Genomic DNA, 19,625 nt, shown 5'->3' with positions numbered 1-19,625 from the left:
TACTGATGAAGTTTATTTTTACCTGGACGGCTTCGTCAATAAACGGAACTGCCGCATATGGGGAACTGAAAAGCCCCATGTTGCAGTCCCATCATCCCTGCATCCTCAAAAAGTACTGGTCTGGGCCGCCATTTCTTCCAAAGGAATCATTGGCCCATTTTTCAGATCCGAAACGATTACTGCATCACGCTATCTGGACATTCTTCGTGAATTTGTGGCGGTACAAACTGCCTTAGACGACACTGCGAACACCTCGTGGTTTATGCAAGATGGTGCCCGGCCACAACGCATGGCCGACGTCTTTAATTTCCTGAATGAATATTTCGATGATCGTGTGATTGCTTTAGGCTATCCGAAACATACAGGAGGCGGTGTGGATTGGCCTCCCTATTCGCCAGACATGAACCCCTGTGACTTCTTTCTGTGGGGACACTTGAAAGACCAGGTGTACAGCCAGAATCCAGAAACAATTGAACAGCTGAAGCAGTACATCTCATCAGAGACTACGCCATATTATTGCTACGCATGGTGGATATGTGGAAAATATCGTACTATAGAGTTTCCCAGACCGCAGGGCCATCTGTTGTTGACAATTGTAACTACTGTAATTTCGAAAGTTTGTCTGCCTGAAAACGTACTGTTGTCCCAAGCATACTGCAACAAACGGTGCATTTCTATCGCTGCTCGTTTAGTTTTTATTGCCGTTTCAAATATACTGGTCATTTTTGAAACACCCTGTAAGATATGGTATTATATTTTGGGGGAATACAGGTTTCACAAAAAGTTGTTTTAAGCTCCAAAAGAGAGCTATTTGTATTCTGAAGGGTGTTGCCTACAGAGATCCATGTAGAGGACTCTTTAAGGAGTTGAAAATTTTGATCATCCCTAGTTTATTCATCTATGAATCTGTATGTTTCCTTAAATCAACTCAAGAATTCTCTCCTCTAAACAGTGAAGTACACAGCTATCAAACCAGAAACAGGCATGATTTACTTAGAAACAGCCATTGAAAAGCCCTGTACCAAAATAGTGTGATGTTTCTACCCAAAATAATGTTCAATGCCGTACCAAAAGAAATAAAAGGTGACAAAACTTTATATATATATAAAATAGAAAGAAACTTCCACATGGGAAAAATATATTAAAAACAAAGATTCCAAGACTTACCAAGCGGGAAAGCACCGGCAGACAGGCACAATGAACAAAATACACAAACACACACACAGAATTACTAGCTTTCGCAACCGATGGTTGCTTCTTCAGGAAGGAGAGGGAAAGACGAAAGGATGTGGGTTTTAAGGGAGAGGGTAAGGAGTCATTCCAATCCCGGGAGCCGAAAGACTTCCCTTAGGGGGAAAAAAAGGACAGGTGTACACTCGCACACACACACACACACACACAAACACATATCCATCCGCACATACACATGTCTGCTTGTGTCTGTGTATGTGCGGATACATATGTGTTTGTGTTTGTGTGTGTGTGTGCGAGTGTACACATGTCCTTTTTTTCCCCCAAAGGGAAGTCTTTCCGCTCCAGGGATTGGAATGACTCCTTACCCTCTCCCTTAAAACTCACATCCTTTTGTCTTTCCCTCTCCTTCCTGAGGAAGCAACCATCAGTTGCGAAAGCTAGTAATTCTGTGTGTGTGTTTGTGTATTTTGTTCATTGTGCCTGTCTGCCGGCACTTTCCCACTTGGTAAGTCTTGGAATCTTTGTTTTTAATATAATTAAAGAGGCTACTATTAGGTTGAATTTTCTATAGTGTTGATGGATTTCTTTGTATCTAAAGAGATAGTGCTCGTCTTTTGATTTTTCTGCATAAACATTTTTTTTTCCAACTTGCACATAAAAAGATGACAAAATATGTAAAGTGTAATTAAGAAAATGTTATTTCCACTAATTGTTGAAAACATAAATGATGCTCTCTCTCTCTCTCCCCTATATCAAGTATATGATGAATTGAAGTATGTATATTCTCCTTTGTAACAAATACAGGAGACCTGATCTTCACTGTTTGATGTACTACATGTAACCACTTACTGGCTGTGGAGAGGTTTTTTCTAAATTGTAATAAATTTATGTACAAGCTGTCAATACTCTGGTACCTGTGGATGGCAATTTGTAGGTCAAGTATTTTGCACATGAGATCAGCACAGCACTGATGGGAGCCTTTGACATAGTTACAAACCAGAAGACCACAGTCAGTTTAGGAACAATACTACAGTTGGGAGCTGCATTCCCATCTTGTGAGTTATGGTAGGTAGCTGTCTTCAGCACTTCAAAAAGTTGGTGGAAGCATTTGAGAATGGCATCAGAACCCAGATGAAATATCACTGATGCTGACAAAAAATGCATCACTAAACTGGCTGTACCCAAAGCATTTATCAACTTCTGGTGGAGCCACTTCCACATTTCTTACAAAAATAATAAATTTAATTTGTGTAAATGCTCTGTCATAGTGCCAATGACTGCAGGTACAGTAAAAGTATTTCTGCCATCTAAGAAACGTATTTTGTAAATTTCATTGTACTTGTTTCTCATGATCTGTGCTTGATAGCAAATTTGTATGTGCTGTGAACTGTCAGAAAATTGGGATTTTAAATAAAGCACAGTAAGTTTATAACACCGCCAAAATCTCAATATGCTATTCAAAGTTTTATATTCAACATGCCCTCTTCAGAGTGTCTACAAGAACAGATTGAGTGCATCATACAATCCAATCTATACAATACAGACATTGTAAAATAAAAACAGGTAAAATTTAAAAACTTAATATGAAGATAGGATGTAATAGAATACAAAGGCAGCAATCACATTCATCCATTTCACTGGCTAAATATATATTTTCTGAAGTTATGCAAAACAATAAATGACTTTAAACTATGTGCTGGACCAAGAATCGAACTCAGGATGCCTGACTTTCATGCGAAAGTGATCAATAGACTGTGGTACTCAAGCATGACTCCATAACCCATCCTCACAGCTTTACTTCCACAAGTACTTTATCTCCCACTTTCTGAAGTTCACAGAAGTTCTTCTGTAAAAAGAGAGATGTCACGCAGTGTTTATCTGCCAGGAAGTTTCATATCACTGCACACTCCACTGCAAAATGAAAATTTCATTCTGGAATAAATAACTTGTTTCCATTTCCTGAGGAAATTTAAGACTAATGAGCCAAGATTACCAAAACAAAATTCCAAGTAAAAGACTGTAAAAAGTTACAGCAATTGATAATTTATGTAAGTCTCGTAATAAAATTAACAAAAGACTGACTTCTAGAGTGAAAGGAGCGTATTTTTCACACGAATGTCCAGAATATATTGCTGAAAAATCTAAGACTGGATATTATATGCATATAACGACAAATCACTCCACTCATTTGACAATTTCTTCAACCCCTCAACAATAAAATTTATTAGATTCAATATATTGATGTTTCAAGAACTCAAAAAAATCAATGAAGGACATAAACACCTACAACTGATTTAAAAAAAGAAAAAGAAAAGGTCCCACTGAAAAAATTTCTCCCTAAACAAGGAAAGAAAAAGAAATAATACACAGTATGTCAACTTATTATAAGAGAAAGGTGAGATAATGAGAGACTCTTATTTTAAAACTTACTTGGTTTTATTGAAGGCCAGTCCTTTCTATCAAAACGGTCATCCTCAAACTCTATCTTGCCATAAGACAGAAGCAAACGGATAGGTTCTCCTATTGCCTTGGAGGGATAGTAAGTCAACTTGTACTTTGGTGCCATCTTCTGGAATGCAAGGTGGGCAAATTGACACTCTAAAAAGGCTATGCACTACATAGCAAAGGAAACAGTATATAAATAAAGTAAAACAAAACTGGTAAACTGTTAAACAGGACATAAACAAAATGTTATATCTCAGCTTATATAATACATTTATCTGACAGAGTGAAAGTCTTTATACAACAGGGTGCTATGCAAGTACAGACATGGACAAAAACTGAAATGTAGAGATCTATGTACAAACGTTTCAAAACTGGTTTATATTTTGATACTGTATAACATTTAAAATATGTACTTGCAATATAAAGGACATATAAAGGACTGTAAAATTTTAAGAAATTCGCATATCGCCTTATTAAAGGAAATGTTTACAACTGATTGGAGTTTTCTCCTCATAACCAAAAGCTGATGACAATGATAATAATACATGTACACCATGGAAAACACTTCTCAGAAGTGAACACAAAATAAATTGATTCACTTTGGATTATGTTGAATTTTTACCACCTGTCAATGAAGGGGATCTTGACAATCAAGTTGCGACGAATCATTGGCACATTTTATGACAAGTTTATTTCAAACAGCAGCTGGTTTTGGATTAAGGTTCATCAGTATCAGTTACTCAATGATAATTACTCTGTAATAATTCATGGTAATGTACAAAAACATTCTGCATTATTTGTACATATTATTATTATGGCAATCTTAAAAGTGATGGTTTTATCAAGGATATTGATCAACACTAAAAATAATAATACATAATACAATGTGTCATCAGTTGCGGTACCACATGAAATTTATGGCTTTCATTTTTATCACTACACAGATTGCAACACCTATTCAGGATAACTGCTACAGTGTGAAGCATCCACACATCCGTCATAGAATTAGTGGTTCAGTATGCAATTTTCAATTTTATTATTCAAAGGGATAGGTTACATTTTAATGAAGTCTACTGCATGTAATACTGCTGAATGATGAATAAAGAATCTGAATCTGAAGTGGTATCAGCTAGTGAACATCACTGTTATGTGACCCCGTCTTTCTGAAGTTATTGACCTGTAAATGAAGACTCAGAATGAACTTCCCGGCTGCACTGTTACTTTCTTTCACAATCACATATCAAGATTGAAAACAGGAATGTAGAGCAAAAAAAGAAATTCAGTCAGTATGAGAAAAGTCTATGGAAAGAAGGATGATAATGGTTTAATATTCATTAATCATATGAGTATTATGAGAAGGGAAGTTGCTACTCTACTCACCATATAGCAGAGATGCTGAGTTGCAGGTAGGCACAACAAAAAGAATCTCTCAAAGCTTTGGTCACTAAGGTTTTCCTCAACAACAACAACAACAACAACAACAACACACACACACACACACACACACACACACACACACACAGCACTACCCCCTCCCAGCACACTCTCATGCAAACGCAACTCACACACGACTCATCATACCACGATTCGCCACTACAAGTTAGGGGCGACACATGCTGGTTCTTGTGTTGGTTTCCGTTTTTGATATGGTGGCACATCTTTGCTTTCCACTTCTGTATCTAATTACTTCCAACATGGGATCGCTGAGCAATTTTTATGGTAGTTGCCCAACAAGAGGAACCTGCGTCATTATAGGAGCTTCTTAAGTTTCACTCAACTGGTGGACAACACGACATTGCTGTTGGAGGAGTGACAGCTTCTGCAGAAAGCCCTGCTAACAGGCGACACTCATGCTGTTGAGAAAGGCAGCAGACACTGACTGGCTCTGCCGTTCTGTGAGGTCAACACTGCCGGAGAGGAGCGAGTTTAATACAAACTGAAGTTGGCACAGATACCTTCTGCATTTGTGTAAAACTTTTTCCCCTCAAGTCTGAATCAATTCCTTTCCCAGAAGTCATTGCACCTCTCGATAAGTATTTCAACTCCCAGGCCGTCATCGCACGGTATAAGTTCTTTTGAACTATGCACCATCCTACCCAGACCTAATGGCAATAGCTCAGAGTTAAGAGGCATGACCAGCACCTTTAAATTTTTATGTCCCCACATTAAGTCATACATGGACATCATGCTATGGGAATCATTTTTTGAAATGTTACTGACTCCAGACTTCGGTAAGCAGCCCATAAAATATTTGATAATTTGCCTAAGGAAGTAATTGGTATAATAGAGGTACACAAATTTTTTTACACCACTGAGTTGGAAAAGTCACCGCCTCTGGTGACCACTCTTAACATCCATTGGTCTTCTCCACAAGGGTTCTGTGTTTCTTCCACACATCAAGCACCATAGACAACCTACCATGCACCCGAGGCAGCCGCATAATGATGGCAAATAGCAATCCTGCCCTCAGCGCTACTCTGGTAGGGACACTTGTCACTTCTACCAAAACAAATGTTTGTTTTCTAAAAAGATTGGGCACATCCAAGATGTTTGCTCACAGAAATTAAATGAATATCTGTTAACATGGCCGCTCATGATTCTGAGGCAATGGATATCTATCCATCAGGTCAATATTAATGAAACCGTACTACTGAACCCATCAGTTTTTGATGATTCTTTCCTGGTTCAAATCTGCTACAGCACTTCCACAACGTATAAATCTTCCAAGGTTGTCAGTCATCCCCAGCATCCCTCTGTGCTTGTACACGAGCCAAAAAACTTTTCTTTCAATATGTCCAATTCCAGCCGGATACTGGGGCTTCTATTACATTGATCAATAAGTGCACGTTTGAAAAGCCTGGCTCCTAACAACTCTGAACTCTGACACAGTACCTCATCACATACAAAGGGAATTGCTGAGCTGTCCTTGCCAGTTGTCTTCTACAGATGCAGTACAGATCTACATCTAAGGCAACTCCAGTCAAGGTGCTTCACTCATACGACAGTCCTAACGTTTTTGGCCTCAATGCCTTTGACATCTTTGGGCTCCAAATATCAGATAATGTGGGAACGATAGATCCCACATCCCCCCCCCCCCCCCCCCCCAAAAAAAAATTATAATAATAAAAACAGCAGCATCACAAAGTTCTGTGATAAAGAGTTAGCTTTTTGAGGACACTCTGGGTATGCTGAAAGACTTTTCTGGCAACATTAACTTGAAAGATACCACCTAACGACGAGTCATCAAAGCACAGCAGGTCCCTTGACACAATTCAAGAAGACACAGCAGGACCTGGGATTTATCATGCCTGTCTCTGCCAGACAGTGGGTGTCATCTCTTGTCATAGAAAACTCAACAGATAATTCCACCTTTGTGCAGATTTTTTAATCCAACGTCAGTGCTTTGTCTATCATGGATTTGTACCCTTTCCGTTTCCCTGAACAGTTAATGGAAAATTACGAGGGGGTGCGTGCTTCTCGAAGATAGATCTCAAGCACGCCTATTTGAAGCTCCTATTGGAAGGCATAATGAAACGCTTCCTCATTATCAACACTCACAATGGGCCGTTCCAGCATGAGCGTCTACCCTTCTACCCAGGCCATCTTCCAAAGCTTTTTTGAGGAGTTGATATCCTGGTCTAATTGTCTGGCCATCATCAATATCTCAGGCAGTACTCCAGAGACGCACATCCACAATCTGGAAAGCCTCTTATAAACCCTCACTAACGCAGGACTCAGATGCAACTGGGAGAAATGTGATTTTTTTCTGTGCTCAAATCGAATACCCCCGTCACATCAACGACTTCCAACTTGTCCACCCTTCCACCAAACACTTGGAGGCTATTTCGAAGCTCCCTTTCCAGAAAAATCTCGCTGATCTCCAGCCTGTTCTCGGAAAGATCTAGTATTATCTTCACTTCATACTTAATATTGCTCAAATTGCGGCACTTTTATGTGCTCTCAGGTGGAAAAATGTTTCCTTCGTCTGGTAACCTGAACAATAAACAGCTTTTCAGACAGTAAAAAAAGTCTTACTAAAATACAGTGATCCTGTAAAAGCTATAGTCCTCGTGGTGGATGTCTCCTACGACACTGAGCTGGTGCTATCCCACAGGATCAGTACCAGGGGCTGTCCAATTCCTTTCGTGTCAAAACTGCTTAACATAGCTCAGGCAACTTACAGTGAATTAGAGGAGGTGGCCTTGGCAATTGTCTGTATGGCATTTCCAACTTTCATCTTTAGGGATGAAAATTTTTCCTGCTAATGGACCACAAGCCTCGCAGTTTACTCAGCCTAGCCAAAACTGTGCCCATCCAGAGGGCACAAAAAAGCAAATGATGAGCGCTTACCCTGGCCAATTAGAGACTTATCGTTTCTGGGCATATCTCGCCAATGTGGACACTATATCTCGTCTTCCTCTCGGATCAGACGAGGAATTTGATTCTTTTGACGAAGCTCTTGCTTTCACATTGACCAGGTAACTGAAGCCACAGTGTTTACCCTTGCAACTGATCACTATTGAATCAGTCCCTTCTGCATTGGTTTTCCAACAGAGCACCTTTTCGGTCTAAAATAATGATGTGATCTTACACACACCAAACAAAAAGACATGGGTGCTGATACTGGTATCTCTGTGGTAGCAGGTGTTGCAATTACTTCATAAAGGACATTGGTGCAACATTCATATGAAACATTTGGCTAGACGGCACTGCAACTATCTGGGGATGGACAAAGTCATTGATCACATAATCATGCTTGCAAGGAATGTGCTGAGAACCTGCCTCCTCCTCACCAAAAGTTTTGCAAGTGGCAAGACTAGACACCCCCTGGCAACAAATTCACATACATTTAGCTGGGCTACTTCAGTTCCTTTTGAGGTCCCTCCAAGTTCCACAACATTGACCAGCACAATTTGAGCTTTAGCAACTATATCATGACAAGAGGAATTACCAACTACCATTGTACCTGCTAACGATATACAACTGACTTCAAAAGAATTCGCATCTTGTATAAGGCAAATGGCATCACCCAGATCAGATCAGCATCTTTCTCATCACAAGTTGACGGTGAAGCAGAACGATTAGTGCATACCTTCAAAGCGCAAATGTCAAAATTAAGGCACTAACACTCAAAGGGAAGTGCTGTGGTTCTGTCCTTATCGACATACCATATGATGCCTCAGGGAAATATGTTCAGCTGAACTTTTGCATGGCAGGGGCAGGTCTTCCCTATCCTTTTGTGGGTCTTTCTGTTCCTGTGTGTGCTCAGGCAGACATCATCTCCCCCAGCAGTAAACCTCGACAAGTTTCGTACCACTTGTCGTGCACTACCAGCAGGATTCTCACAGGCTTTGGAGCCCGGGTCAGCTCGTCCAAGGGCACCACTCCCCTCGCCACGGCAGCACTGGCGTTGCACACTCTGTCATCACAAGCTGTGGAGCTGCCGCTGCTGTAGTCACTGCCACAGTAGCTGCACCTTCTTCCATCTCAGCTGCAGCCACTGTTCTCTTTGCACATCTACTGTGGTGTCCACGGACCTGGACTTGCCTACGCCACTGTGGGATTCCCCACACCAGGACAGGTAGGAGGTGCATTCTGCCTTCAGTGTTTCCAGATACCTGTGCAACAATTGTTAGAATGTAGGTCCGTCAAGTCCACATCCAGATTCTAGTCTGACCTCAACATCCTGCCTCTGGTCAAGATCTCTCAAACATCACTGTGGCCCATCACAGTGAGGCATTTTGAGGGGGAAGTCTATGGTATAAAAACTGTCTAAACCTTGGCGCCTGCCATCACACGGTCGCAGGTCAGATTCACACAACCCACAATCAACTATTTCTGGCTAAACCATAGGGCCGCCCAGTTGAACAGCGCAATTGGGGCCCATGCATGTAGCTGCCTATGCGGTAATGGAGCAACTCCTGGCCAGTGTACCCATGTCAAACAACTGCACGGTGGTATCACACGAATCACACAGTGGCATGAGACCCTAGACTCTTCGACAGTGTGCATCTTCCAACCCCGCCAGGGCTTTGTAGGTGCACACAGCACGAGGAGGTAGTCTCGTCTTTGACTTCACTGCTGCCAGTACCTCAGCGCCACACCGTTCAGTTAGCAGTCCTCTGGATATTGACAATGGATGGATCTGACCTATTCATGGATTTCTACCACTTGGCACTCTAGACAGTGGGTTCAACCAAGGACTTTGCTCCTCACTGTCCCAATGGCAGCACTAGCTCCGTCATTTAAGTGTTTTATTCTTCCATTTGTTTTCTGTCTTCACTTGTGGAGGAATAAACCTCGTTGATTACTCACGCCTCGTTTTATTTCTTGTTCCACCATTCACGAATACAACAGTTATGAGTTCATTATGTTAGAAAAGCACTTATACAACTGTTCATTTTCACAAAGTAGTATAAAGTCGGCTTGTAGTATATAGTCAGCTTGACAAGTATTCAGAATAATAAAAATTGTCATGTGGTATGACAGCCTGGTGCAAGTCTTTCAACTGAATGTCACTAGGGTGACTTGCGCGTCCTTGAAACCACCGGCACCCAATTTTTCCCGGACGATCACCCACCACCCTGTTTCAGCCTCTATCGTCAGAATACGGAAAAAAGAATCCCGAGTCAGATTCTCACTCCGCATGGCAGGCGGCAACAGCCTCCTCTCACCCCCCCTCTCCCCCCCCCCCCCCCAACCCCATTTCGCGTGTGGCACGTGCCGCGCAGCTGGCAACATGGTGGACAACCTCCAGTATATCTCTCATAATTTCTCAAGAATGGAAAGATGTACTGCTCTCCGTGCACAGTTAAATGCAATTTCGATATAGGCTAATAGCTACACTACTGGCCATTAAAATTGCTACACCAAGAAGAAATGCAGATAATAAACGGGTATTCATTGGACAAATATATTATACTAGACCTGATATGTGATTACATTTTCACGCAGTTTGGGTGCATAGATCCTGAGAGAAATCAGTACCCAGAACAACCACCTCTGGCCTTGATACGCCTGGGTATTGAGTGAACGAGACCTTTGATGGCGTGTACAGGTACAGCTGCCCATGCAGCTTCAACACGATACCACAATTCATCAAGAGTAGAGTTAGCAGAATATGGGCCAACGCGAGCATCAATGTCGCGATTCGATAAACCGCAATCGCGATAGGCTACAATCCGACCTTTATCAAAGTCGGAGACGTGATGGTACGCATTTCTCCTCCTCACATGAGGCATCACAACAACGTTTCACCAGGCAACGCCGGTCAACTGCTGTTTGTGTATGAGAAATCGGTTGGAAACTTTCCTCATGTCAGCACATTGTAGGTGTCGCCACCGGCACCAACCTTGTGTGAATGCTCTGAAAAGCTAATCATTTGCACATCACAGCATCTTCTTCCTGTCGGTTAAATTTCGCGTCTGTAGCACGTCATCTTCGTGGTGTAGCAATTTTAATGGCCAGTAGTGTATATTTCGTACACAGCACTGTACGATCAAGCACCCATCAAACATAAACTCGACAACGACCACAGTCTTCACTGCTAACTTTTTAAAATTGCCCGGTAGTTCACTCAGATATAGTGAATCTAACATCCATGATTTTTAATTGTTACAATCTCTGTTGTGATACGATAGATGTATTTAGTAGGTGTAGGTGTCGTATAGCTCTTGTCTCAGTTTGAACCAGTTAAGTAACTTCAACTACCTTTTTATGCACTCCACCAATGCTGGGTTGCTTCTGCTTAGTATCTTGAGTCGCATCACACATCATACTGCCTCGGTGAGAAACGCTCCTTCCAGTTAACACACTGTCCGTTCACGATGAAGTTCTACTGGCTAGGCAGCAGTAAAATTAACCAGTTTCGAAAGACATCTTTCCCATTCAAGTGTTGAAGTCAGCAGCCAGTCTGTGGTCGTACTCGTTAAATTTTGGTTATGACTTTGCTGAAAATAGTAGTTCATTAGTTAACGCTATGCCACTCTCTTTCAGGAAACGTTCAAAAGCCAGCCTGGATTTGCAGGAAATCCAGCACACCATTTCGATAAGATTCTAATAACGGAGCGTTCTGAAACCCAGCTAGTTTGAACCAAAAACGCAACGCTGTATAAATCTTAGAGGTTATATGTTATCATACGTTTTCAGCCGTGCTCGAATGCAATATGGGCTATTTTTAATTATTATTCCTATGTCCATCTCGGCGATGGTCTGCGGGATATCATTCATTCACTTACATAATAAAATGAAAAACTGGCAGAAGTTGTTTTGATGTCGTTATATTGCACCCCGTTTCGGTGGCTCAATACACCATCTTCGGGATTTAAGTGATGCTGAGCGGATCCCATCAGCGGCTATAGTCAATGAACTGGCTTTCGTAGGATACTGTAAAGGCGATGTTGTGTCTGCAACCTTGTTTGCAGTCACAACCTCAGATATGCCAACTTTTAAAAGTTAAAAATCAGGAGAATTTTAGCGGTGTACCACTGTGAATTACAACACATCCCTGTCGATTAAAGTTGCAATAATTCAATACCTGTAACAACTCAGTTCCATTTGCTTTATTATTTACATGTAAATACTAAATAATGGACATACCTGAGCCTTCAGACTGTATAATTTATCATTCAACATGCTGAACAACATAAATGATGAGCTCTGCAGGCTTCTTTGGGTTCACACACATTCAAGTGAAGCACTATCGAGAGAACTACAGTTCGAAATTACGATCTGAGAAAACAAATTAACGTCTATTAGATTTCTGTTTTGACGTTAACACACTTTTTGCATGAATAAATCACTGTTTAATGGTTCAAATGGCACTATGGGACTTAACTTCTAAGGTCATCAGTCCCCTAGAACTTAGAACTACTTAAACCTAACTAACCTAAGGACATCACACACATCCATGCCCGAGGCAGGATTCGAACCAGCGACCGTAGCAGCCTCTCGGTTCCGGACTGAAGCGCCTAGAACTGCAGGACCAGCGCGGCCGGCTACTGTTTAATGAGACACGTTTTCATTTCATAATGCAACCCATATTTGCATCGCATCTTATATCCGTAAGACATCTTTCCCAAATTTAAACCAATTTGATGCAGGATGTACCTGTCAGGCTTAGTAAATAATCTGAATAGTTTATCAGTCTGAATTTGTCTGATTACGGTAGTTACTTATTCAGCACAGCCGTAGGTAACTTAGCCTTCTTAAAAAAACCCTGAACTAAATTTCTGCTCAAAGCACTTGCCTTTCTGAGATGATTTTAAAATTAAAAATTTCTCCAAAGACGTTTCTGGAAGCAAACCTGAACTGAGTTTTGCTCTTAGTAACTGTGTTAAAAATTCTCACATTCCGCATTACTATGTGGACTTGACAAAATAGCCAGCATCACCTTTGCAAGTTTATCATATTGAAGAACCCCATCAGCCGATTTCATATGACCTACCAACGCCCACTGAATATCAATTCTCTCTGCTGCCAAGTTGGTTTCTTCCAGCTGAAAGTTACAGAACTGAGAGTGGGGATTATCAACTTCTGAATCTAAGTGTTCACTTTTGCTAGTCAGAATATTAGTTAACATAGTCAAGTAGCAGCAATACCTTGTCATCCACCAATATATCGAAGGCGCAGGATTTTCAAATAGTAAGGAAAGTATTGAAACTGCTCTGAAAATCGGAAGATCGGTCTTCAAGGTAGGGAGATCGGGAGGAAGAAGGAAAAAACGGGAGTCTCCCGCTTATATCGGGAGAATTGGCACGTCTACAGTATTCTACGAAAGCCACTGGTGGGATCATAACTGATTGCAATGTGACAACATCGAAACGACGGCTGCATAAGTTTCCTTTTATTACATATTTTTAATCATTACTACCGACCCAACAAACCGGATGTGTGTAGACGCTTTGGGCAACCGACCAACCCCCCTCCCCCAACTTTAACCAACAAATTATGCAGTGTGTAGCGCTGCTAGACCAACGGCACGACAAAAGTTCTTTTGTCACCGCAACGCTGTAAACACTGGGTAAAACCCATTGGAACTCTTGTAGGCTGCAACGAAATTGGTCTATCGGTTGGCTGGCCGATAAAGTGGTGTGTGTGTGTAAAGGCGTGTGGCGGTAAATTTTTGTAAGGCGTACGGCGCGGTGTAGTGACTGAAAATCAGAAAACGACGTATGATAACTGAATACTATCACTTTACCATAAATTAAATGATTTAAACTGCACTCGCCACTTCCGGCACACAGCAGCGCCTCTTGCAACCTGCTAACAATGTGAGCTTTGCATCCAGGGCTTTGCAGCCGCTAATTCCAATCCCAAAGAAAGCAGGTGTTGACATATGTGAAAATTACTGAACTATCATATCAGTTTAATAAGTCACAGCTGCAAAATACTAACGCGAATTATTTACAGACGAATGGAAAAACTGGTAAAAGCCGACCTCGGGGAAGATCAGTTTGGATTCCGTAGAAATGTTGGAACACGTGAGGCAATACTGACCTTACGTATTATCTTAGAAGAAAGATTAAGAAAAGGCAAACCTACGTTTCTAGCGTTTGTAGACTTAGAGAAAGCTTTTGACAATGTTGACTGGAATACTCTCTCTCAAATTCTAAAGGTGGCAGGGGTAAAATACAGGAAGCGAAAGGCTATTTACAATTTGTACAGAAACCAGATGGCAGTTATAAGAGTCGAGGGACATGAAAGGGAAGCAGTGGTTGGGAAGGGAGTAAGACAGGGTTGTAGCCTCTCCCCGATGTTATTCAATCTGTATATTGAGCAAGCAGTAAAGGAAGCAAAAGAAAAATTCGGAGTAGGTATTAAAATCCATGGGGAAGAAATAAAAACTTTGAGGTTCGCCAATAACATTGTAATGCTGTCAGAGACAGCAAAGGACTTGGAAGAGCAGTTGAACGGAATGGACAGTGTCTTGAAAAGAGGATATAAGATGAACATCAACAAAAGCAAAACGAGGATAATGGAATGTAGTCGAATGAAGTCGGGTGAAGCTGAGGGAATTAGATTAGGAAATGAGACACTTAAAGTAGTAAAGGAGTTTTGATAGTTGGGGAGCAAAATAACTGATGATGGTCGAAGTAGAGAGGATATAAAATGTAGACTGGCAATGGCAAGGAAAGCGTTTCTGAAGACGAGAAATTTGTTAACATCGAGTATAGATTTAAGTGTCAGGAAGTCGTTTCTGAAAGTATTTGTATGGAGTGTAGCCATGCATGGAAGTGAAACATGGACAATAAATAGTTTGGACAAGAAGAGAATAGAAGCTTTTGAAATGTGGTGCTACAGAAGACTGTTGAAGATTAGGTGGGTAGATCACGTAACTAATGAGGAGGTATTGAAGATGATTGGGGAGAAGAGAAGTTTGTGGCACAACTTGACTAGAAGAAGGGATCGGTTGGTAGGACATGTTCCGAGGCATCAAGGGATCCCAAATTTAGCATTGGAGGGCAGCGTGGAGGGTAAAAATCGTAGAGGGAGACCAAGAGATGAATACACTAAGCAGATTCAGAAGGATGTAGGTTGCAGTAGGTACTGGGAGATGAAGGAGCTTGCACAGGCATGGAGAGCTGCATCAAACCAGTCTCAGGACTGAAGGCAACAACAACAACAACAACAACATATGTCGATGGGGCACTCGCGCATGTGTTCTGGGAGCATCAAAATCTGTACAGTATTTCCTCAGAGCAGTCTTAACATACAGGCATAAAAACGTGGCGGGAGATTGTAATTCATCATAGTTCAGCCAATTTGCACCAAATATTTATAAACGGAATAGACCAGCTTCCTCGTGAATCCCTATACCTGTTAATGAAAACATTGTAAAAATTCCTGGGATTTGCCTTCATATACAGGATGCCTCAAATCTTTGGGATCAAACTGAAGCAGATGACAGAGTCCACAACCGATTATACTTTTATTGAGACAGGGAGCCACCGGTCGGAAATGTAACACGATTACGCCCTGGCCACAGATGTAAGCCTATTTGTTCATTCGAGAAGCGAAGTCTCCTCGTATTAAAGGATTTTTGTTTCCTTTCAAATAAAAGTAAAATGTATTAAATTAAACGGTAATTTTTACGGTCTGCAAAATTATTTTGTGTTAAGCAACTTGTAGTTTTACGCGATTTCATGTTAAAACTTTGTTCACTGTACCTAGATATTTGCATACATAATCACAAGTCGGTGATCATACTTCGACTCATTTCTTCTGTTGTTGTTGTTGTTGTTGTCTTCAGTCCTGAGACTGGTTTGATGCAGCTCTCCATGCCACACTATCCTCTGCAAGCTGCTTCATCTCCCAGTACCTACTGCAACCTACATCCTTCTGAATCTGCTTAGTGTATTCATCTCTTGGTCTCCCTCTACGATTTTTACCCTCCACGCTGCCCTCCAATGCTAAATTTGGGATCCCTTGATGCCTCGGAACATGTCCCACCAACCGATCCCTTCTTCTAGTCAAGTTGTGCCACAAACTTCTCTTCTCCCCAACCCTATTCAATACTTCCTCATTAGTTATGTGATCTACCCATCTAATCTTCAGCATTCTTCTGTAGCACCACATTTCGAAAGCTTCTATTCTCTTCTTGTCCAAACTATTTATCGTCCATGTTTCACTTCCATACATGGCTACACTCCAAACAAATACTTTCATAAACGACTTCCTGATACATAAATCTATATTCGATGTTAACAAATTTCTCTTCTTGAGAAACGCTTTCCTTGCCATTGCCAGTCTACATTTTATATCCTCTCTACTTCGACCATCATCAGTTATTTTGCTCCCCAAATAGCAAAACTCCTTTACTACTTTAAGTGTCTCATTTCCTAATCTAATTCCCTCAGCATCACCCGACTTAATTCGACTACATTCCATTATCCTCGTTTTGCTTTTGTTGATGTTCATCTTACATACTCCTCTCAAGACACTGTCCATTCCATTCAACTGTTATTCCAAGTCCTTTGCCGTCTCTGACAGAATTACAATGTCATCGGCAAACCTCAAAGTTTTTATTTCTTCTCCATGAATTTTAATACCTACTCCAAATTTTTCTTTTGTTTCCTTTACTGCTTGCTCAATATACAGATTGAATAACATCGGGGAGAGGCTACAACCCTGTCTCACTCCCTTCCCAACCACTGCTTCCCTTTCATGCCCCTCGACTCTTATGACTGCCATCTGGTTTCTGTACAAATTGGAAATAGCCTTTCGCTCCCTGTATTTTACCCCTTCCACCTTCAGAATTTAAAAGAGAGTATTCCAGTCAACATTGTCAAAAGCTTTCTCTAAGTCTACAAACGCTAGAAACGTAGGTTTGCCTTTTCTTAATCTTTCTTCTAAGATAAGTCGTAAGGTCAGTATTGCCTCACGTGTTCCAACATTCCTACGGAATCCAAACTGATCCTCCCCGAGGTCCGCATCTACCAGTTTTTCCATTCGTCTGTAAAGAATTCGCGTTAGTATTTTGCAGCTGTGACTTATTAAACTGATAGTTCGGTAATTTTCACATCTGTCAGCACCTGCTTTCTTTGGGATTGGAATTATTATATTCTTCTTGAAGTTTGAGGGTATTTCACCTGTCTCATACATCTTGCTCACCAGATGGTAGAGTTTTGTCATGACTGGCTCTCTCAAGGCCGTCAGTAGTTCTAATGGAATGTTGTCTACTTCGGGGGCCTTGTTTCGACTCAGGTCTTTCAGTGCTCTGTCAAACTCTTCATGCAGTATCTTACCCCCCATTTCGTCTTCATCTACATCCTCTTCCATTTCCATAATATTGTCCTCAAGTACATCGCCCTTGTATAAACCTTCTATATACTCCTTCCACCTTTCTGCCTTCCCTTCTTTACTTAGAACTGGGTTGCCATCTGAGCTCTTTGTATTCATACACGTGGTTCTCTTCTCTCCAAAGGTCTCTTTAATTTTCCTGTAGGCAGTATCTATCTTACCCCTAGTGAGATAAGCTTCTACATCCTTACATTTGTCCTCTAGCCATCCCTGCTTAGCCTTTTTGCACTTCCTGTCGATCTCATTTTTGAGACGTTTGTATTCCTTTTTGCCTGCTTCATTTACTGCATTTTTATATTTTCTCCTTTCATCAATTAAATTCAATATTTCTTCTGTTAACCAAGGATTTCTAGCAGCCCTCGTCTTTTTACCTACTTTATCCTCTGCTGCCTTCACTACTTCATCCCTCAGAGCTACCCATTCTTCTTCAACTGTGTTTCTTTCCCCTATTCCTGTCAATTGTTCCCTTATGCTCTCCCTGAAACTCTGTACAACCTCTGGTTGTTTCAGCTTATCAAGATCCCATGTCCTTAAATTCCCACCTTTTTGCAGTTTCTTCAGTTTTAACCTACAGGTCATAACCAATAGATTGTGGTCAGAGTCCACATCTGCCCCTGGAAATGTCCTACAATTTAAAACCTGATTCCTAAATCTCTGTCTTACCATTATATAATCTATCTGATATCTTTTAGTATCTCCAGGATTCTTCCATGTATACAACCTTCTTTTATGATTCTTGAACCAAGTGTTAGCTATAATTAAGTTATGCTCTGTGCAAAATTCTATCAGACGACTTCCGCTTTCATTTCTTAGCCCCAATCCATAATCACCTACTATGTTTCCTTCTCTCCCTTGTCCTACTGACGAAGTCCAGTCACCCATGACTATTAAATTTTCGTTTCCCTTCACTACCTTAATAATTTCTTTTATCTCATCATACATTTCATCAATTTCTTCATCATCTGCAGAGCTAGTTGGCATATAAACTTGTACTACTGTAGTAGGCATGGGCTTTGTGTCTATCTTGGCCACAATAATGCGTTCACTATGCTGTTTGTAGTAGCTTACCCGCATTCCTATTTTCCTATTCATTATTAAACCTACTCCTGCATTACCCCTATTTGATTTTGTATTTATAACCCTGTATTCACCTGACCAAAAGTCTTGTTCCTCCTGCCACCGAACTTCACTAATTCCCACTATATTAACTGTGACCTATCCATTTCCCTTTTTAAATTTTTTAACCTACCTGCCCGATTAAGGGATCTGACATGCCACGCTCCGATCCGTAGAATGCCAGTTTTCTTTCTCCTGATAACGAAATCCTCCTGAGTAGTCCCTGCCCGGAGATCCGAATGGGGGACTATTTTACCTCCGGAATATTTTACCCAAGAGGACGTCATCATCATTTAATCATACAGTAAAGCTGCATGTCCTCGGGATAAATTACGGCTGTAGTTTCCCCCTTGCTTTCAGCCGTTCGCAGTACCAGCACAGCAAGGCCGTTTTGGTTAATGTTGCAAGGCCAGATCAGTCAATCATCCAGACTGTTGCCCCTGCAACTACTGAAAAGGCTGCTGCCCCTCTTCAGGAACCACATGTTTGTCTGGCCTCTCAACAGATACCCCTCCGTTGTGGTTGCACCTACGGTACGGCCATCTGTATCGCTGAGGCACGCAAGCCTCCCCACCAACGGCAAGATCCATGGTTCATGGGGGGTCATTTCTTCTATGAAACAGTATAATATCTAAGTTCAGGAGTTCAGAACGTGTTTTTTGATCTGTTCCATTCTATCCTTTACTTTTCTGTCCAGGATGTGTCCACTGGCACAGTGCCCAATTTCTAAACTTTTAGCTGGCGGAAAGAACCTCCTGGATCATACAACCCCCCAAGCTGCAAAAATTACAAGTTTCAGTTTCTAAAAACTTGTGATAGAACTTACAATGAAAAACAATTTAACAAAATTCTGTTCCAAAAGTCAGGATTTTGAAATACAATTTCTTATAATAATAACAAATAACTACAAGATTTAATATAAACAATATTTCCTGAAAACAAATTTTACACACACACACACACACACACACACACACACACACACTACCTCGCCCCAAGCGCCTGCCTATCCAATCACGTTGGTCACCCATTGTCGTGCTCACTGGTGACGACACAGAGGCAAATTATAG

The 19,625-nt window shown here is 41.2% G+C and overlaps 1 protein-coding gene across 5 annotated transcripts in view; it reads right to left on the bottom strand.

Annotated features, from left to right (window-relative positions):
• Positions 1-19,625, bottom strand: part of LOC126282422 (glutathione S-transferase-like) — a 76,740-nt gene that overhangs the window by 46,129 nt on the left and 10,986 nt on the right. For 3 of the 5 annotated variants that reach the window (XM_049982090.1, XM_049982083.1, XM_049982102.1), the window contains exon 2: positions 3,625-3,763. In XM_049982090.1, the coding sequence (XP_049838047.1) occupies positions 3,625-3,760 (136 nt within the window). In that variant the 5' untranslated portion in view covers positions 3,761-3,763. Of the gene's footprint in view, positions 1-3,624; positions 3,809-19,625 lie in introns of all 5 variants that reach the window. The other 2 variants (XM_049982097.1, XM_049982109.1) reach the window with 2 other exon arrangements.

Source organism: Schistocerca gregaria, chromosome 1 (assembly GCF_023897955.1).
Source record: "Schistocerca gregaria isolate iqSchGreg1 chromosome 1, iqSchGreg1.2, whole genome shotgun sequence".
Lineage (NCBI taxonomy): Eukaryota > Metazoa > Arthropoda > Insecta > Orthoptera > Acrididae > Schistocerca > Schistocerca gregaria.
This window is presented reverse-complemented; position numbering and strand designations above follow the sequence as displayed.